This window comes from Pogona vitticeps, chromosome 3 (genome assembly GCF_051106095.1).
Source record: "Pogona vitticeps strain Pit_001003342236 chromosome 3, PviZW2.1, whole genome shotgun sequence".
NCBI classification, from domain to species: Eukaryota; Metazoa; Chordata; class Lepidosauria; order Squamata; family Agamidae; genus Pogona; species Pogona vitticeps.
The window spans coordinates 64,233,906-64,256,322 of record NC_135785.1 but is presented as its reverse complement, the minus strand read 5'-3'; the positions used below and the strand labels follow the sequence as shown (position 1 = coordinate 64,256,322).

Genomic DNA, 22,417 nt, shown 5'->3' with positions numbered 1-22,417 from the left:
AGAAGACTCCCTGGAAAAGACCCTGATGTTAAGAAAGTGTGAGGGCAAGAGGAGAAGGGGACGACAGAGGATGAGATGGTTGGATAGTGTCATCGAAGCGACCAACATGAATTTGGCCCAGCTCCGGGAGGCAGTGGAAGATAGGAGGGTCTGGTGTGCTCTGGTCCATGGGGTCATGAAGAGTCGGACACGACTAAACAACAACAACTTACATCATTCCCATGATGTGGAATCCTGATAAGGCAAGGCTCCTAAACACACATTCAGCCAAGTGCACAATCTTTGTTCAGATTGACTTCCAGATGCTGAGAGTGGTTGGGGGACAAGACCTATGTGTGCACCCAAGTCCCTACTCAAACTGAGCTTTTCACACATTCAGGCAAGAATATAAATAGGGCAAAGCAACCACTGGATGCCATTTGCTGGGAACCAAGAGGAATGCACCATGACCCTCAAACCATTCTTGTGGTATCCTAGAGTAGTGGCCCATAGGACTATCGCATGGGACAGGATTTCTCGGTAGCGGTAGTCTAATTATGCACCCACTTGTATTAGAGATCCAGTTGTCCTCCACACTCTTGCTTTTCAGGTGCCATCTGTTTCAGCAATAAGCAATCACTTCACTTGCCTTTTACTGCTACTTATGTGTGTCGCTTTTGTTGTATTTTACCAGATGTCTATAAATATCTGATTTTAGTTTTTGTAATTTAATTCTCTGTTTAATGTAAACTGTTAGTCATCCTAAGATCTTATATATTGGGCAGAAATTGAATAAATAAATTACAACAATAATGTGAAACACCACTGAGAGGTGAAAGACAAATACCTTTGCTCGAATCAAGTGGCTCTCTTACATTGTCATCTTCATTCAAACTCATGCTTCGGTCTGAAAAGATAAAACCTGGATTCCTAGCGCTGTAATTTGTAGGTGAAAGCACGATACCTTGAAGATGGCCATCCATACAATTTGTTTGTGTTTGGGTGAGAAATTGTTAACTGATGAAAAAAGGAGTCAGCTTCTGAGATCTCTCTTGTGTGGTGTCACTTTGTGAATGGTAATGGTGCTGGGAGACTTCTGTTCAACACCTTGACCATTAGCCAGTGAAGTGTCTCAGGGTTCCATTTCTCCATGTATATTTCACATATACCTGAAAGCCTAAAAGAGGCTGTCCAGAATTTTGTAGTATATCATGAGTGTGCTGATGACACCCAACTCCATCTGCTTTTTAAGCTCTTCAAGGAGGCCCTTCTCTCAGTCTCTCAGGCCCCAGTGTATGTCAACCAGCCCCCTACCACTCCCTGGGTGACCACAGCAGTTAACCACTTCTCATCCAAACACAAACCAAATGTCAGGGCTACTTTTCAACAAGTGTGAATTGTAGTGAGCAAAAGAGGGTATCCTGTAGACCATCTTGACTGCTGCCATTGGTGTTTTCAACATGCAGACTGTCCATTGCTATGTAAAGCTTGGCATCCTTTTCCCTGCTGGCAATGCAGGCACAATATTGTGTAGCAATATTGGCCCATTTCCTGGCTTTCTGAATTGTGCATTCTTAAAAGAAACCTAAGGTTTTTTTAAAGAACTGAACTTCCTGGCTTTTTAAAATGGGAGTTTAAATATACACATGCTACCCACAAATTCAATCAAGAATGTTCCTTATATAGAATCACACAGTGGTAGAGGATTTCAGAAGGTGAGCATATGATCTTTACTATGGTTACTGGGAGAAGACAGAAGCGAGAACAGCTTGGATGTGGCCACAGTCCCTCTGTGCCAAAATATTTTGAAGGGCTGTTTTGGACTTAATGAAATGATGAAGCGAAGATGTGAGTAGATACAACATATACAATGGAGAAGCATACACACTCAGTTACACTAATGTAACACCATGCCAGCTCCGCCAAATGCAGACTGGAAAGCTATGTTCCAATTTCATATCCATTTCTCTGAGTTAGGCAAGCTGAGGAAGAAAAGCTAAATTGAACCAAGATCCCTCTGGATACGCTGTGTAAATGTTTTCCAAAAGATGTCCCTTTGCTTTTTGAAATAATAAAAAAAGGAAGAGGTTGGAGTTAGCAAAGAATGTCACTGGAAACGAAGGTCAAAATCATGCATACTCTGTGAAAGGAAGATAATGAAGAAAGACAGGGATAAAAATCAAGTTATTTAAAATGTGTTTGTAGACATACTAAAGATAGACAGAAAAGCAAAAAAGTGGACGATCAATCAAGTCAAGTCAAATGAATAACCTGAGTCTGTCCTACCATGCATATATAATAGAAATGTGAACATTCTAAGCAACTAAGCTATTTGCATAAAATAGCATTCTGACCAATCAAAATGTGTCTGGAGTCATTTCTATGTTGTAACCTTTGAGCACAAATGGGGCCTACGACTGGACAGTGGTTTGAATGTTGTTAAAAATCATGTAGAGCCACGAGAAGTCATGCACCAGATCCATGTTTTTGCACCACTGGAAAACCACATGCTAGGGGATCCATGATTTCTGTGCCGTAGTCTGTGGGAACAGATGGGCCATATGACTGGATAGCTGTTTGGGAAGGTCATATGTAAAAATCATGTGGATTCAAGAGCTGCTGGATAGCTCAGTGGTTTAAATCTTTGGCTGCAAAGCACAAGTTGGGAGTTCAGTCCCCCACTGTGTCTCCTTAACAGGGGCTGGATTTGATGATCCATATGATCCCTTCCAGCTCTGCAGTCCTAAGATGATAATTGTTCAGTGAGTCCCCCCATGCACTGAGGGACCCATGATTTCGTTTGTTGTAATCTATGGACACAAATGGGGCTTATGACTGAACAGTGGTTTTGGGATGATCCTGCAGAATAATCATGAGGATCCATGCATCATCTCCATATTTTTTTCATCACTGCAAAATCATGCACGGAAGGACCCATAATTTATGTGGTGTATTCTGTGGGTGCAAATGGCATCTATGATCTGATAGTGGTTTAGGGAGGATAAATCTAAAAATCATATGAAATTATGCGGATCCGTGAACTTATAAGTGAACTGAGTAAATTTTTAAGTAAAATAGATAATGCTTGTTTTGACATCACCAGTCAAAAAGGCAAAAAACAACTAACTCATTTAAGCTATGAAATTACTGTTTTTTGCCTTAAAAAATATTGTTTTAAACATTTCCACAGGCAAGAATGTGTGGCCAGGAAGAAATTAAATGCTTTCTTTCACATTCAAGGCCCTAGCAGTTAAAAGTGACTGCTCTGTGGGCTGATTCCAGATACATTCGGATTGGTCAAAATCCTATGGAATGCAAACAGCTCCCTCTAGAATCTTACCAAGTACAGTAATAGAAAAAGCAGTGATTTCAGAGGCTTTCAAGTTTTATTAGGACTAATTCAGAGGTTTACGATAGTTTAGAGTCATGAGTGGCTCAGTCATTCTAAATGAAAAAAGTGGCAAAAAGGATGTCTTTTTTTAGGTATGCAAATTTTGTCTTGTTATTGTATTTCATTTTTTCCAAAAAGCTGTAACTGAAAGTTGCATGCATCTGTATGGGATAAAAACAGTGTTGCTTTTAAAAAATTCACTATTTGAGAATCCTTTGCCCAAATATACCCAAGTTTGGCAAAGAACAAGTGCAGACTTCTTGCTGCATTCATGGCAAATTTGGTGCTGATCCGAGGTCTAGTTTTTGTTTGGACTATCAGCCTTATTAGCAATACTTGGAAGAACATGTTTCTTTTATGCTGTGCCAATATATGACTAACCTATCGCCCAATAATAGCTAAGATGTGGCTGTGGGATGAAGACAAAGGACTGAAGCATACATTGGAGTTCGCCCTAGAATGCTGCTAATTCCTGATTCTACTAGAGAGTGGATGTCTGCCCTTGCCTGAAATACTTAACATACAGAGCGCAAACATGTTAGGAGTATCCAGGCTCTCTGTCTAGTAGCCACCAATGAGCTGTGCCATAGAGTCATAAAGCAGAACTTCATATGGTAGATGCTTCTAAGTGTTTAAGACCACAACCAGGCTACATTATTTATTGGGAAGGCTTTTTTTAGTGGCACTTTGTCAGTGACTGGAAAGTTACTCTGCCTCTTGCGTCCATAAAAGGCTCCATGCTACTTAGCATACACAATAACTGAAAGTAATAAAGGTCTGTTATGAGGAACAGACCTTTTAACAATCCTTGTCATAATGACAGAGGGTACCAGGTAGCAAGCTGGGTGTAACACCTCTCAATAAAAAGAAGAACCACGGGAAATCTTGTTTTCCCCTTGAATTACTAGTAGATGCTCATTCCAGTGGCAAGGAGGCCAAATTCCTGAACTCCTAAATTATCAGTTATATCAGTTGTATAAAAAACTTGTGGTTACAAGAGACACACCAACTTCCAAGATGCGCCCATACGCTATGAGGCATGCAGAAGGCAGCTATCTCGGAAAGCTTGCATGGGTGCTTGTTGACATAAACTAGAAGGGAGAAAGTTCCTTGAGCATGCTAGTTGGATATGATGCACGATGCAGCTACATACACATAATGATCCCAACTCTTCTTTATACCAGTACTGTCACACAGAACCAAGGTAAGCTCTCTGACGCATACCTCCAGATGTGGGATTGCAAATCCCAAGAATCCACTGTGACAGGAATGAGACAACATAACTGAGAAAGAGGTGATTAAATTACATGCTTTCTACATTTTACAAGACTGTTTATATTAGTAGCATTGATGGAAATATAATCTTTAGACTAACGCTGATAATCTTTAAACCCTTGGGGCACCCTGAACTGAAGATCCCATGCATTAGAGGTTAAATGCATGCTGAGGCACTAGCTGAAACCTGAAAGGGTGATTTTATATTAAATCACTGAGAGAGAGTTAAAGCCTAGCAGTTTTTCTAGTTCTAGGCACTCAACTTTATATACAACTGTGACATTTACTCACGTGGCCCTGCTTGTTTCACTACACAAAGAGCTCACGCGAGTATCCCAACATGTCCTTTATCTCGCTGCCACCAGTTGATCTCTTTACCAACGTTTCCTATGAAAGACTGAGGTCCATTCAGTACTTAACTTTGAAACAGATTACAAGTTGTTTCAGGAATAATTCTTAAGCACATTCTTAAAGTTACATAAAGTTTCGGTAGTTTCCTTTAACCTTTTCTATCTTAATACAAGAAAGCTGACCGCCAAAGAATTGATGCCTTTGAATTGTGGTGCTGGAGGAGGCTCTTGAGAGTCCCCTGGACTGCAAGGAAAACAAACCTATCAATTCTAATGGAAATCAACCCTGAGTGCTCACTGGAAGGACAGATCCTGAAGCTGAGGCTCCAGTACTTTGGCCATCTCATGAGAAGAGAAGACTCCTTGGAAAAGACCTTGATGTTAGGAAAGTGTGAAGGCAGGAGGAGAAGGGGACGACAGAGGATGAGATGGTTGGACAGTGTCATCAAAGCTACCAACATGGATTTGACACAACTCTGGGAAACAGTGGAAGAAAGGAGGGCCTGGCATGCTCTGGTCCATGGGGTCACGAAAAGTCGGACATGACTAAACAACTACGATCTTAATACAGATAACACTCTGACTATTCACTCCTTAAATTCTCTCTCTGCCTCAAACCCAAACTATTTCGCCTCAAAAATCTGTCTCTGACTGAACTCCCTAGACTCTGACTCACCCCTCCCTTCTAGTTTCTCTGGCTCCGCCTCCCAACAGCTCTCATTGGTACATGCCAATAATCTTCTACCTGAGCCAAAGCAGAGTAATCACCACAACAACCATCATGAGGATTGAAAGAAAAACTTGCAGGCAGTTCAGTATCTATTGGTTCTAATCCAACAGATAGGTCACTGAAATTATTTTATTTCTAGAGGACAAATCTCATTACCTTTCACTTTAAGAGCATCACCACACCAGCTCCTTCCTATTTCTTTTTCATCACATTCGGCAAATCCAAGATGATATCTACCAGCCTAATCCTATCAAACCCCTTTCACAGCTCAATTGCCATTTCCAGACTTCCAAATCTCCCACCCTCTCATGACTGGTCACTCTTCCTGAAGGATGATTGGCTAAAATGCACCTTTAGGAAGCTATTCAATCAAACTGTCACACCTTCATCACTGGCTGTGGTGACCAGGATTACTGTAAGTGACAGTTCAATATCATATAAGAGCTCTTTGTTGCCCACATATAAAATGGACTTCCTGCACTGGCAAAGATCTGAATCCAATGAGCTGAAAGAGCGTTTCCAACTCAATGACTCTATGATGCAAAAGAAAGTGAAGGTTCTGAACTTTTCAGAGCACTTTGGTTCAAAGAGAAGCTGCAAAATTGTCTCCTAATGCAGTAGATGGAATTTATCTTTGTTAAATGCTTCTGAAAACTGGTAACAGCTTTTGTGTGAAAGGATCAGAACATTTTTTAAAATGCAGTGGTCATATTAGGAGTTGGATGTAATAACTGCCTAAATTTGTAACTGGCCAACAATCTTTTGTATAGCTATGCAAATGGTGAAACTTTTGGAGGCAAACTGGTCTAAGTTTTTTAAAAAATCACTGTAGAAACTATGAGTTGCATGCTCAGTTACTCAACTCAGTATACAACAGATAATATATACAGTGATTTCTTAAAGTAATTCATCTCCAAAAGTTAGACTGTATTATGCCAGCATAACTAGGCAAGAGGATTTGTGCTATTATCCTGTAGCAGTAGTAAATAGTAATATTACAAAACAACTTGATTAGAATACAATCTGAGGCATTTACATTAACACGACAAAACAGGAAGATATAAAAACAACTTATAGTATATAATATAAAACAACTTGAGATAATTTTTATTTATCCAACAACCACTATCCATACTCAGTGGCCATTATTATTACCAACCAGGGAGATTTTCTGTAAACAAATATGTTGTCCATAGATGCTTAAAGGGTGACATAAAGCACAGATGAGGGAGTAGGTGCCACCTCTAAGAAAAAAGCCTTCATGCATACAAAGTGACTTGCAGACTAATCAGAAGATGTTTTGATTAATCTGCAAGTCACTTTGTTTACATTATACTGATTTAGGGAATCCAGTATAATTAGAGGAGGTTGAATGCATTTATGTTGTGTACCTTTCAGTCACACAAGGGACTGTGATCCAGCCTAAGTGCCTTTTTGTCCCTACCCCAAGCTGTACCAGAGAGTCAGAGGATCTTATAGAAAGTATGAAAAATGGTGCTGGGGGTTGCAGAAGTGAAGAGGAATCCTTTCTTTCAGCATTCTTTCCTGTAACCAGTATTCTGAAACGTACCTATTATTTTCTCCGGTGAAGCTGAGGATAGATGTGGTGTTCAGACAGATACAGCTTTTAGATTTCTTCCATCCATACTTGATAAATAAATAGTTACAGATAAAGATAAAAGGACATGATTCCAAGACAATTTATTTATTAGCATATCATACTATTAGCTCCTATGAAATAAATGTGTTTTATTATTGTTTATTCTTACAAGAGCTTTTAAAATTCTTTAGGAGTCCTATCAAGCTTGATATTGTAAAAGACACAGTCTCAAAATATGGTCACCTTTCTACATGGTTAAGATGGGAAAAGAGTGTACTGTACATAAGAATTTGTCCATGTCAACTACACGATGAAATGAATTATTATGTTACTTTACAAGAAGCAGCTCAGATAACGAAACTAAAGCATTCAATAATTCAAACCTAAAGGGCAAAATCTGGAAGCCAAGAGGAAATTATAGCCAAAAGAGAAAATTCAAACTTAATGAACAGCTAACATGTCAAGTTAATACTGTGCAACATTACATATCTCAGCTGAATTTGTACTAACACAGCACTATTTTTTTCCTGCTGCAAGATGCTGTAATTGTATTGCCACTGCTGAAACACTATCAGATTTTTATTCTCCACACAGCCAGAAAATTTGACCCTGAATGTGCACCTCTAATTTTGAAACTGGAACAATTCACAGGGTAACTTCCAGGAAAGAAGTTAGGAAAACTTAGATTTTAAAAGAGAATCTTCAGGGGAGAGTTCCACCACCTTTTGATTGGTAATTCCAGAGATCAGAGAGAGACATTGACAATTGCAGTCAAAAGGGGCTGATAACCAACGAAGAATATAAGGTTGTATAAAAGCAGAATACCCAGCTTCAATAATTGTGTTAAGATCAGATTTCTATTCATTTTTTATTTTTTGCAAATGTTAACATTACTGTTAGTGTCAGAACTGGCCTTGGATCAATTCATTATGCTTGCTCTTCATTGTATTTATCCATCATTCAATAGTTACATTGGCCTTTAACAGCAAAACAGTTTTCCATTAATGTATTTTTGAAGGCTTTCACAGCCGGGATCCAATGGTTGTTGTAGGTTTTTCGAGCTGTTTAGCCGTTTTCTGGAGGTTTTACTTCCTAATGTTTTGCCAGTCTCTGTGGCTGAAAAGTTTTCCATTACCTTCAAGGGTAGTAGGGAAAGTCGGCCTTATCTGTTCCCTCCTTTCCTTCTCTTTTATGTGAGAGAAAATTAGAACCTTCTGCTTCCAATTAGTGGCAAACTATTATTTGCCACTATATCAATGGCAAGTTATGCCTGCTACAGATGTGAACCGCAAACTCTCTTCACCTGCAGGGGAAGGCAGAAGGGCACAAAATCTTCTCCTCTCTCAACTACTAAAATATTAGTGAATTACACTGTTCTTATTCTTCCAGTTAATGAAAATTTGTTCACTGAGGTGTATCACTTCCCCATAGTTGCACAATTGACTGGTCAAGGCTGAAGTGCTATGGACAGTTACTCAGCGGCAGCCATAATGTGAATTATTCCTTTGTGAAACTTAGATTTCTGAAAACTCACTGGGACTCCAGTGAGAAGATAGGTTGCACTATATGAATGCCTGCCAGTTCCATCTGCATTGCTGAAGATAGTGGTCTCGATCCAATTTACACTGATTCATCTTTACCATTTTAAGAAACAATGCACATGCAGGGCCAGAGATGTGGCACTCCTTATACTTTTGCACATTGCTTGTCAATATCAGTGAACCATGCGGGACTTCACAAAACCTAAGTTAATCTATATTTGCTTCAGAAAATCTCATTTTTCCTGAATTTATCCTCTCAAGCGCAACAAAATATTCCAGGCTGGTTCCTCAGGCCAAAGTAGAACCAAGGGGGTCAAAACAAATCAGGATCATTCCTAGGCTAATAACAATTGAATTGGCCGTAGCCCCTGCTCCACTGGAAACAGCAAAGATAACATCCAAGTTTGCTTCATCACAGCTCCTTGGTACTGACAAAAAATGACAGTGGACATCTTGCGTCCACAAAAATGAAAACAGAAGACATTCAGAAGTTTTGATTTCTTATCACTTTTGCTCAGTTTCACAGCTGGTGCTGTTGCAGAGTTTTGAATTTGGGGAGGTAGTTATTCACACCTTTTGTAGTCCCTGCATCAGAGAGACATTAAGTAATTTAGGGATCAGTATAAGTAGCTGTCTTTGGAGAAGCATGTTTAGGTATAAAATGAAGGTATAATATATTAAGGCACAAGGGAAAAAAATAATAAGATATGTCTCATTTATTCTGTTTGCCACATCATATGTTCTTTGCTTACATATGCTAAGTTTTTTGAAGAAGGAGATTCCACATTGCTTCCATTGTGCAGTGTACAGATGAGAATTAGTGGAAGCTCCATACAAGCGGGGATTTCAGGTATGAAAGCTGCTCATCAGAAATTCCTGCTTCCACACATCACCCATTTGATTACCATGCATGAAATGGCTCCTGGCTTCAGGATCAATAACTTTTCCTTTTGTTTGATTATGTAAGCCTGAATACCAAATACAAATGTATCTTGTCAAGCATGGAAGGCATCTTAAATCTAGAACTGGGTACCACTGCACAGTCAAATCTTGTGTAATTTCAGAAGCTAGCCATGGTCACTACTTGGATGGGAGATCACACACCGATATCGGGAATCTCCATGCTAAGCAATCCTGCTTGAAACCTTGGACCACTGACCACCAGTCACAGTAACGTTATGCTATATGGACTGATGGTCTCAGTATACAGGAGCTTCGTATGTGGCTTTCAAAACATGGAACAAGCAACTGGAAAGGAATACCCCTCAAAACCCATAAACTGGCAACATGGAAAAACAAGAGCTTCTTTGCTGGCAAAGCTGTGTCGCACAGTAGAACAAGACAATTCCATTCTGGACAATTAATTAAAATGGCTTTCAATGTTCATTTGGGGGGCCCTGGGAATTTAATTGATTATAAAGAACCAAAGTTGTTCAAGACCACAGCAAACTAAAACCTCCCTTGTTCGCTATATCTTTTTCATTCCTTCCCTGAGCAGCCACTGGGCGTTTGGCACTGATGTTATCCAAGTGACATTTCAATAAAATCTATCTCTCGGGAGATGACAACCTTCAAGATCAAATGCCCAATTCACCTATTTCTCATTGTTGCTAGCATATCAGTGACACTCCTGGGAGTCACATAAGCCCCAGTTAGCCTACAAATATTAGTGCCTCCCTTCAAATTCTCAACCATTTAGTGGAATGGTATTTGCACAGTCTGGGGATGGAACTACAGTATCACATTTTTAGGACTTCTGCTCCCACAAATTTTTCCCAAACACCCAAGGCAGAATTACAGGATTAAAAGTGCCCAAACCAGTAGGGGGTTTGAACATTACAATTATAGGTCCAAGGCACAGAAAATGATACATTACAGTTATACGTACTTTTTAAAAAGTAGCTCTTCAACTTCCTGCTTCTCAGAATTAACTAAAATAGTTACTTTCGATTACATTTTTAAATCTCTTAATGCTACAAGCTCTTTGCTGCTGTTTCAACTTCAACAGATGAGCCCAGGGCAGCAATATAAACCAGCATTTAGTCACATCCTTGTTAACTTCAGAAGAAGTAGCTGTGTGCTAGCATTAGACCGAAAACTAAAGAAAAATAAAAATAAGGCCAAAATGTTGTAACTAACTGCTATAGTTTAATGTGAGCTTTCACAGACAAGACCACTTTCTCAGACATAAAGGTTATAGAGTAAGAGGAGTGAAGCTATTTCTTGTCGAGTTATAATCATACTGTAATACACTTTTACTTTACTGTTATTTGTTTAGTTAAGTCGTGTCCGACTCTTCGTGATCCCATGGACCAGAGCACGCCAGGCCCTCCTGTCTTCCACTGCCTCCCAGAGTTGGGTCAAATTCATGTTGGTAGCTTCAATGACACTGTCCAACCATCTCGTCCTCCATCGTCCCCTTCTCCTCTTGCCTTCACATTTTCCCAACATCAGGGTCTTTTCCAGGGAGTCTTCTCTTCTCATGAGATGGCCAAAGTATTGAAGCTTCAGGATCTGTCCTTCCAGTGAGCACTCAGGATTGATTTCCTTCAGAACAGATAGGTTTGATCTCCTTGCAGTCCAGGGGACTCTCAAGAGCCTCCTCCAGCACCACAATTCAAAGGCATCAATTCTTCGGCGGTCAGCCTTCTTTATGGTCCAGCTCTCACTTCCATACATCACGACAGGAAAAACCATAGCTTTGACTATTCAGACTTTTGTTGGCAAGGTGATGTCTCGCCATAATTTGCTGTGGTCCACGCAGTCAAAGGCTTTTGCATTGTCAATGAAGCAGAAGTAGATCTTTTTCTGGAACTCTCTGGCTTTCTCCATAATCCAGCGCATGTTAGCAATTTGGTTTCTAGTTCCTCTGCCCCTTCGAAATCCAGCTTGTACTTCTCAGTCCACATACTGCTGAAGCCTACCTTTTAGGATTTTGAGAATAACCTTGCTAATGTGTGAAATGAGTGCAATTGTATGGTAGTTGGAGCATTCTTTGGCACTGCCCTTCTTTAGGATTGGGATGTAGACTGATCTTTTCCAATCCTCTGGCCACTGCTGAGTTTTCGAAACTTGCTGGCATATTGAGTGTAGCACCTTAACAATGTCATCTTTTAAGACAAGAAATCGGGCCTTCTCGGCGGTGGCTCCTCGCCTCTGGAACAACCTACCTCCTGAGATTCGCGTGGCTCCCTCGCTGGGTATTTTTAAAAATCAATTAAAACATGGGTGTTTAGGCAGGCCTTCCCATCAGATAATTCCTGACGCCCTTTCCCCCCCCCTTCAGCTTTCCCATTCTGTTCAGTATTACTGGTATGTAAAATTGTCTTTATACGTATATTTTTTGTATTATCTTTTAATGTTGTTAGCCGCCTAGAGTGGTCCTGACACGACCAGATAGGCAGGATATAAAATAAATAAATAAATAAATAAATACAGATTTTAAATAGTTCAACTGGAATGCCATAACTTCCACTGGCCTTGTTGTTAGCCATGCTCTCTAAGGCCCACTTGACTTCACTCTCCAGAATATCTGGCTCAAGGTCAGCAACCACACTATCTGGGTTGTCTGGAACATCTACTTTATTACTGGAGAAAAAAATTAAAGCAATTAATTATTTGTAAATGGCTGCATCCAAGCTCTGGAATTTGAAACCAAATCTTAAATGATTTCTAATCTTCACAAATGCAAATATGACAGTTTTAAAGACAAACTCTAACTCTTAAATATGGCATATGCAAATCTCATTGTTAAATTATTAACATTACAATGCCAATTAATTAAACAGGTTATAATTTTGACAGCTACTCTATATCAGACTGCATTGCCAAGCTGCTACGTATACCACTTCTGACACTCTCCCCAAACATTCAGGGGCTAAAATATTCTTTGTTCCCAATGCACTGGCAGAACTGAATTTTCTTTCCCCTTTTTGTCAGTACATATGTTTGTAAACAAGCATACAAATTTATCAACATGAACAAATTAAGATCTTAATTAACCAAGGACATTCCCAAATAGCCAAGAACTGCCACTTTTAATCTTATACCAGCAATGCCATACGCTATATCAAAAGAGAAGTGTAACATGTTATCCAGCTGTGTCCAGCACCTTCATGGAGATTACAGTATGTTACCGTATGTGTTCTTCCTCCAACACTATGCACATTAACTGCACTTTCTCCACACCCTCCAAGTGTGTGGCTACTGACAGCAGTGTACATAACGTTAAAAAATTCTCCTTTGTATGTATAACGGACCATTGTTAATTAAAAGAAATAAATATAATTCCACTTAAACAGAATTAAAACTTTGATTTTGGCTTGTATTTTAAGAAGAGAATAGATAGGAACTCAATATTATTTTTCTTCAAATCAAGACAAAAGCTTATTCAACTGTAAACAGTTAACAACTTACCCAAGACTGACAAATATAGAAATCCTAGAATATTAAAAATACTATGTCCTATATACAATTCAGAAGTCATCCTTACACTTAGAATCACTCTCTGTTACTATCTCACTACCATCTATACTGTACCATCAGTATAGATAATGGCTCTGTATAGAAAGGTTACAGTGGAATAAGAAAACTCTATCCTAAGGGGCATACAATCAAACATTTATTATTTATTTATTTATTTTATTTATATCCCGCCTATCTAGTCAATTAAGACCACTCTAGGCAACTTACAGCAGAATATAACAATATACATAGTTAAAAACAATTCTATGTAAAAAAGGGAAATTTTTAGACAAGGTGGGAGAAACACTAGGAAGAGGGAAGAGAGGGGAGATCGGAAGTTAATGATTGGCTGAGGGGAAGGCCTGCCGAAACATCAATGTCTTTAGTTGGTTTTTAAAAACATCTAGATACAAAAATGCTTTGGAATTCCTGGTAACTATTATGCCTAGAATAAGCTACCCAGCATACTCACATCATGGACAGGAACCCACTGGCAGCACCAGCTGCCACATAATTCTAGGGGAAGAGGTTGAAGTCTTATGTATAGGAGCTGGGATAGGGATGCACTTCATACTGGACTAACTGATTGAAAGGGACCTCCTCCCACCCACAATTCTCTGGCACTCGGGAATACCTAAAAGAAAAACAAAGACTTAAGACTGACACAACATTACTGGCCAGTACAGTAAGTCCTTGCTCTGGATCAAGACTTCCTTCAGAAGGGCACTGATGACTTACCACTAATGCTCTGACTCATCTTCCTTGTTAAGGCATTGCAACATACTTAGTGCCATGGTTGTTAATTGCCTTTTTGCCAAAGCTTGGAAATAACACATTAATTTTAATGCACTGACATTAAAATCACTACTTTTGCATTAAGAGGAAGGCAAGCAGACCATCAAATTAATATTTGAAAAGTAACATTTTTTTCTGTTTTAAATTTTATTTTTCAAAGATTAGGTGCATTCCTCCTGTTTAACACTAAAGGAACAATTTTAATGCAGAAGTATTACATCTAATGCTTTTTGCATATAGCACACAAGGAAAGGCTCATACAATGCTGGAAGTAGCTGACTCTTGACGTAGTCCTATTTAACTCTATTCAGACATCAGAAACTGTGGAAACCAAGCGTGCCTCAAAAATGAATGTACTAGTTTCACCTTACTCTGTAATAACTACTGTCAGTCTGCAGTGTGTGGAAAGCAATGACTCCAAAGGAGAAAACATCCACTCCATATTCTCCATAGAAACAATTGTAAGGGAATAATAAAAGCCACTAAGCAATGCTGGCCAATTAAAAATATGATTTTAAAAATCTGAAGGTCTCTGTGCCTTTTGAAAATATGGATGTATGTATTTAGCTGGCTGGATAGCTCAGTGGTTTAAGTTATCTGGTTACAGAACCAGAAATTGGGAGTTCAATTCTCCACTGTGCCTCCCACAAGAAGAACCGGCCTGTGTAGCCATGGGCAACTTGCACAGTACCAGAATGCCCACAGAAAGAGAATGGCTAGCCACTTTTGTATTCTCTATCCAGAAAACCATAGAAAGTGTTACCATTAGTTGGGATCGATTTGATGTTACGCACTCAATTTATTTATTTGTTTGTCCTTACAAATATCAATACATTGGCATAATCTGATACTTGCAACTGTGGGGTGGGGATTTTTTATCCCCTGTAGAATGCCCCAAGGGCATCTTATGTTTTACCTAGGTGCATTCAAACTTATTGTCTCACTGATAACCCTCACATATATTTCCTGTTTGGCTGAGGGGAGAGGCTGGGAAGTGCCAGCGGGACTATGTCTGCAATTGGTGGGATGTTGCACACACCAATAAGCCTGGTAAGTGGACTGGGTTTGTTCTAGGGGGTGGGGCTGGACAGCAATGGCAGCTGTCCTGCCACGCTTCATATCTGTATCTCCTGGATATGAATATGAAGTACACATCTCTAGTCACTGATACACTTATATACAAATATATTAGTAATCTCATCTTCCCACCTCCTTGCTGGAGTGGTTAGCTGTGGAGAGAGGCGGGAAAGCACTGGTGGGACCATGTCTGCAATTCGTGTGATGTCACTGCTCCAAGGAGTCTGGTAAGTAGACTGGGCTGGTTCTAGGGGGTGGGACTGGACCGTGGTGGCAGCCCTTTGTATTGATATTCCCTGGATACGAAGTGCACAGCTCTATCCATAACATTCCAGTTCGACACAGCAAAGTTCACTCTTCCAGATCAGAAGAGTAATGTGTTCTTGAAGGCTTTCAGAGCCAAGATCTGATGGTTGTTGTAGGTATTTCAGGCTGCTTGGTCGTGTTTCTTCGTAACATTCCACCACCCTCTATGGCTGGCATTTTCAGAGGACAGGAGCTGGAATTCCAGAACACAGACAGAATTCTAGCTCCTGTACTCTGAAGATGCCAGCCACAGAGACTGGAGAAACATTAGGACGAAAAACTTCCAGAACATGGCCAAACAGCCCGAAAAAAAACCACAACAACCATCAGAACAGTAACTCAAATAGCTACAGTATTAATCATACACAGTAACATTTCCTTAAAGCTAGCAGTTAGTCTTTACCCTAGCCAAATTAAAACGTGTGTCATTATCTGCCAGTTTACCAACCATCTGCCTCTTACTCAATCATACAGTGTTTTTGTTTAAAATTTAGGAATAACAATTCCTATTTTACATTCATTCAGAGACGGCCTTAGCTGTTGCTGCTCTCAGACTTTGGAACTCCCTTCTCATGGGAGGCCAGGCTGGCCTCATCTTTGCTGTTCTTCTGCAAGCAGACGATCTTTCACTTCAGGCAGGCTTTTCTTTAAACTACTGATTCACCAACATAATTTTTAAAAGGATCATTTTAGTCTGTGTTTTAATGTGTTTTCAATATTCTTATTGTTATGAGTTTTAATATATTTGATGTTTTATATATTCAAAATTGATTATTTAGCTTTTAACTTTGTTTCTTTTAAAACTGTAAGCCACCTTGGATCCTTTAGGAGAAACACAGCATATAAATATTTCAAATAATTAAATAACAATAAATTCTGTCTCTGAACTACTTTTATTTCCAAGAGACACAGTTTAATAATATATTTGTATACAGGTATTACCCCAAAGGCAAACTGGTGCTCACCCCAGGAAAAATGGGCATAGAAACACAGTTGAAATGAAAGATAACAATCCATGGAAAGAATTTTCACTTTCAGATAGCAATCATGTTATCCACAGAAGGACTATTACCTTCAACTGAAATTGGTATTTCTTCTTGTAAGCAAGAAAGAAGCAATTAATAATCTCAATTAGCACTAAATTGAATGAGCAATGTGTTCTTAAAACAAAAGGGAAAGTATACTATTAAAAGAAAAAGGTCACTATTAAGAAAAAAAGGTCACTTTCACTGTATGTTTAGCAAAAGAACGTGGCCCCAGGGCAATGAAATCCCATCTTTGGAGGTTGTCAACCTATGCAAGATATAGTCAAAGCTTTGTGACTGAAATGCCATGTTCCCTTATTATCCTGGAAAGAAAGCAATAGCCAACATAAAGTGTTCTAAAATATTCAGGCCATGTCTCATTGACAGATGATATACGAAATTGTTGACAGGAAACAGAGTATCATTTTGGATATTATCTGGAATAAGGCAAAAAATAGACAGTGTTTCCTCCTCCAAAGTTTTCTCTGGACACTATGGGAGCCACATAAAAAACAGGAAGCACAACTTATTTTAGCTTCCTGTTTTCACAACAATCAGTAACACCTTCAACAGCCCTTTATTTGCCTATAAAGCTCTGAACTTTACTCGGTACAGATAGTATCTCTAAAATCCCTGGCATAGTATCCTGTTCCTCTCCATGAAATATAACAGTTCCATGCATGGAGTGCTCCACCTCAAACCAGTTTGCCCTAAGGAATCTTTTTTTGTTGTGGGTGAGAGGATAAAAGAGCCATACTCACCCTGTGAGAACTGAGGAGAAAGAGGAGGCTTGCATGTGAAGGGTACTGGGAAATAGTCTTAATTCCAACTCAGTACAACGGAAATCTAACTACAGTATTCTTTAAGGCCAGCTTTAGAACAATCTACAAGATTCAGTCACCAAGGGGCTAACCTGAGCCAATCTGTAATCTGGTCCACATCCCTCAGGGTTAAATGCCTCGGCTGAGAGATGTTGGCTGTGCTTGGCTTTGGAGACAGATGCCTACTGTGAAGAAGAGATAGTAATGCTGGCAGATAACAGAGAAAAAATTGCACCTCTGAACAACTATTGGAGGAAAATGAAAGGAGAACATGGCCACCCTGAATGACCAAAACACGCTTGAGACCTGGGGGTTTCAATACCTTCTCTGAGTCCTTGGTTGTTTTCGTAGCCTTTCCAGAAGATCTCCCAACAGGAGTGATGAGGAAAGGTAAACAGAGGAAGAGAGTAACAAGTGTGGAAAGCAGAAAAAAAGGGAAAAGGGGGGGAAAGGCAGAATCTAAGAAAAAACATGAGGAGGGAAGCCTGTCCTGTGCAAGGCAGAGGAAAGAAAACAGGGAAGAACTAAAATGGACAGATGTAATAAAACTCTTCAACACTCACTTTCCAGCCTTTCCTGGGCGGTGACAGGTTTAACCCCATTCCTGGATGGCTCCTTCCCATAGACTGAGAATAAACACTGAAATGTGAATTTCTTTGCTGTAATTTGGGAGTGTAGATTTCTGAGGGACATGAACAAAACTTCAATGAAGTGGATTATATGTCTTAATATAATAGTTACCTAGTACTCTTGAAGCACTGTTGTCCAATGTCCCACCATGTCCAATCTTTAAAATTTCATTGCTCTTTTCCTTCATAGGATTTGGTATTCGAGCTTCAGAAAAAGAAGATCCCAGAGGACAAGAAGTTAATATAAGCATGTAGAAATAATGAACACGGTACATCAAGCTGCCATTCCTACCAGACTGCATAAAAATAATATGACTAAATCAACTGATTCTATTTCACTCCAAAGAAGGAAGGAAATTCTGAATTAGGATAGTTGGAATTGTGGTATCAGAAGGCAAATGAATGATGGAAATTCTAGTAAATATCTTGTAAACATCTGGGGATCTGGCCTACACATCTGCAGCCACCAATGGCTATGCCAGCTCAGGATGATGCAAGCTGTACTTCAATATTCCTGTGGGCACAAGCTTGAGAAATTTAGGACTGCAGGGTGACAGCTGGGCACGGTGAACACAGAAACCATCTTAACCAAACTCTGAAGCATTCTGTTGCTCTTTGCTTAACAGGATTTTTCATCTTTTTCCACTGTCATTGGTTGAACAACATCCTGGCCACACAGGTGTGGCTGTTCTAAACAAGCATGTTTTGCTATATCCAAACCAGTTATCCAGTAAGATCTTCTCCTTCCTGCCTTTTAGTTCAATTATTTTATATAACTATTTTATAAAATAGCTGAACTATATTAAATAGTTCAACTGGAATGCCATCACCTCCACTGGCCTTGTTGTTAGCCAGGCTTTCTAAGGCCCACTTGACTTCACTCTCCAGGATGTCTGGCTCAAGGTCAGCAACCACACTATCTGGGTTGTCCGGGATATCCAAATCTTTCTGGTATAATTCCTCTGTGTATTCTTGCCACCTCTTGTTAATGTCTTCTGCTTCTGTAAGGTCCTTACCATTTTTGTCCTTTTTCATGCCCATCTTTGCACGAAATGTTCCTTTAATATCTCCAATTTTCTTGAACAGATCTCTAGGTTTTCCTTTTCTATTATTTTCCTCTGTATCTTTGCACTGTTCATTTAAGAAGGCCCTCTTGTCTCTCCTTGCTATTTTTTGGAAGTCTGCATTCCATTTTCTGTAACTTTCCCTATCTCCCTTCCATTTTGCTTCCCTTCTCTTCTCTGCTATTTGTAAGGCCTCCTTGGACAGTCATTTTGCTTTCATGCATTTCCTTTTCCTTGGCATGGTTTTTGTTGCTATCTCCTGTACAACGTTATGAGCCTCCATCCATAGTTCTTTAGGCACTCTGTCCACCAAATCGAGTTCCTTAAATCTGTTCTTCACTTCCACTGTGGATTCATAAGGGATTTGCTTTAGATTATATCTAACTAGCCCAGTGGTTTTTCCTACTTTCTTCAGTTTAAGTTTGAATTTTGCTATGAGAAGCTGATGATCAGAGCCACAATCAGCTCAACGTGTTGTTTTTGCTGACTGTATACAGCATCTCCATCTTTGGTTGCACAGAATATAATCAATCCGATTTTGGTATTGCCCATCTGACGATGTCCATTTGTAGAGTCACCTCTTGTGTTGTTGGAAAAAAGTTTTTGTGATTACCAGCTTGTTCTCTTGACAAAACTCTATTAGCCTTTGCCCTGCTTCGTTTTGAACTCCAAGGCCAAACTTTCCTGTTGTTCTTTTTATCTCTTGACTCCCTACTCTAGCATTCCAGTCCCCTAGAAGGAGAAGAACATCATTCTTTTGTGTCAGTTCTAGAACGTGTTGTAGGTCTTCATAGAAATGGTCAGTTTCAGCCTCTGCAGCATCAGTGGTTGGTGCATAAACTTGGATTACTGTGATGTTGAAAAGTCTGCCTTGGATTCATATTGAAATCATTTTATCACTTTTGAGATTGGATCCCAGTACAGCTTTTCCCATTCTTTTGTTGACAATGAGAGCTACTCCATTCCTTCTACGGGATTCTTGCCCGCAATAGTAGACATGATAATCATCTGAGTTGAATTCACCCATTCCTGTCCATTTTAGTTCACTGACGCCCAGGATGCCAATGTTTATTTTTGTCACCTCTTGTTTGACCACATCCAGCTTCCCAAGGTTCATAGATCTTACATTCCATCTTCCTATGCAGTATTTTTCTTTGCAGCATCGGACTTTCCTCTCACTTCCAGATGTGTCCACAGCTGAGCATCCTTTTGGCTTTGGCCCAACCACTTTATTAGTTCTGGAGCTACTTGTACTTATCCTCCGCTCTTTCTCAGTAGCATGCTGGACGCATTCTGAGCTGTAGGGCTCTTCTTCCAGTGGAAGACACTGGGAGTCTAAACTATGCAAATATTTATTCTTAGAACATAAGAAGAGCCCTGCTGCATCAGGCCAAGAGCTCATCTAGTCCCGCTCCCTGTATCTCACAGTGGCCCCATCAGATGCCTCTGGGAGCACATGAGACAACTAGCTACCTGTCTCCTGATACCTCTCCCCTGTATCTGGCATTTGGAGGTACCTTCCTTTTAAGCCTGGAGATTATACATCCCCATCATGGCTTGTAACCTGCGATGGACTTTCCCCCCAGGAATCTGCCCAATCCCCTTTGAAAGGCATCTAGACCAAATGCAATCATCGCATGCTGTGGCAAGGAGTTCCACAAACTAACAACACGCTGGGTAAAGAAATATTTTCCTTTGTCTGTTCTCACTCTCCCAACACTCAATTGGAGTGATGTCCCCTGGTTCTGCCTGGGAGGGAAAAGAGCTTCCCTCTATCCACTTTATCCACCCCCTGCATAATTCCATGTCTCAAAGACCCAACTAAAAACATGGTTATTCATTCAGGCCTTCCCTCCTGTCAATATCTAATTCTTTTTTTTTCCTTTTCTCTTTTTTCTTCTTTCCTTCATTTAATATTCATTTTATTATTGTATGTGTTTGGTTGTATGTTTTATTGTATGTACCTCTTTGGAAGCCACCCAGAGTGGTCAACCAGACCAGATGGGTGGGATACAAATCAAATCAAATCAAATCAAAAAACAAACAAACAAACAAACAAACAAACAAACAAACAGTCTCCCCTCAAGCACCTTTTCTCTTCAGTTTGCGTGGGATAAGCAGTTCTCCGGCCCTTCACCTGTTTGGATTTCAGCTCCCAAGAGTCCCAGACAGCATGACGCACAGAAAAAGAAAAAGGCTACCGTGGAGACACCTGGAGAACCCAACCTCCCTCAGGAGTGGGAGTCGGAAATAATCTAGGAGAAAAAGTAGCACTTTCGCGTACATTTGCAGAGCTTCCAGCACACATCACTTTGCCGAGAACGAGCCAACCCGAGCTGATCGCCACGTTACTAATTACCGAAAAAATGGTTTCACCTTCCACCCCTTGACCCCTTCCTAATAGCAAGTCTTTCACTCTCCCCCAAATCCCTTTAACCAACAGTACCTGCTAAGAGCTTGTCCCTAAGCCGGTTCAGCTTATCCACAGCGAACCACCCATTGAAAGACAAGAGCTTAGCGGCGGCAGCTTTGCCCCTGAGGGCATCCAGTAATAAGGCTTTGGTCGCCGTCCCTGCCATAAGGAAGCCATGCAGTTGCAGGAGCAAAAAGCGCAACCCCTCGGAGCCCGCGCCACGCTCGCGCTCCACGTGGTCCCCGCAGAAACAGCCGCTCCGGACAGCAGGACAGCAGCCACGCTTGGGGGGGGAGGGAGAGAGGAGCCTTACTCTCGAGTTCAGCGAACTAGGAGGGAGCGGGAAAAGAGCTGTGGGGACGGTAGTCTTCTCGCTTGTTTTGCCCAGGCGACCGCATGCAAGGGCTTGTGGGAATTGTAGTTTGCAGTGCTTTGCGGATTTCGCTCTTTGTCCGTCGCTCCATCTGCCTTTCTGCATGCTGTTCTTTCACAGAATGACTGATCTTCATTCAGCCGTTTCTCACACTCCAGAATGCCTCCAATCTTGGGTAACCTAGGTGGTCTTGGACTACTATTCCCAGAAGCCTTCAGCAGCAGCTCTGCTGGTCGAGGTTTCTCGGAGTTTTAGTCCAAAAACAACTGAGTAACCCAAGGTTAAGAACCACTGGCTTAGACTACAACTCCAAATTAGTAAGGCCAACAGTCACGGATACTCAGAATGGCAGTCCAAAAACCAGGTGAAAACTCGTCCCAAAACTGTGAGAGGCAGCAACATCAGTGTGTTTCTGCATGCATTACCAAACCAAGGTGGCTGTTACTTTTTTTCTATATTTATATTGTTTAACGACCATACATGTGTTTACATTTTTTTCAAAGAAGCGAAAGCACAATTGACAGAGTTAATTTTAGTGTACACATTCATGGGTCACAGTGTATTTGAGGAAGTGGTGCGTAAAT

At 40.3% G+C, this 22,417-nt stretch overlaps 1 protein-coding gene across 4 annotated transcripts in view; it reads right to left on the bottom strand.

Annotated features, from left to right (window-relative positions):
• The window catches only part of TRUB1 (TruB pseudouridine synthase family member 1), a 90,187-nt gene extending 68,428 nt beyond the window's left edge, over positions 1-21,759 (bottom strand). For all 4 annotated transcript variants that reach the window (XR_013543166.1, XM_078389596.1, XM_078389595.1 and 1 more), the window contains exon 1: positions 18,096-21,759. Coding sequence is in view for 3 of the 4 variants with exons in the window: in XM_078389596.1 (XP_078245722.1) it covers positions 18,096-18,285 (190 nt within the window). In the remaining variant the exon portion in view is untranslated. The remainder of the gene's footprint in view (positions 1-18,095) is intronic.
• Positions 21,760-22,417: the final 658 nt, after the last annotated feature.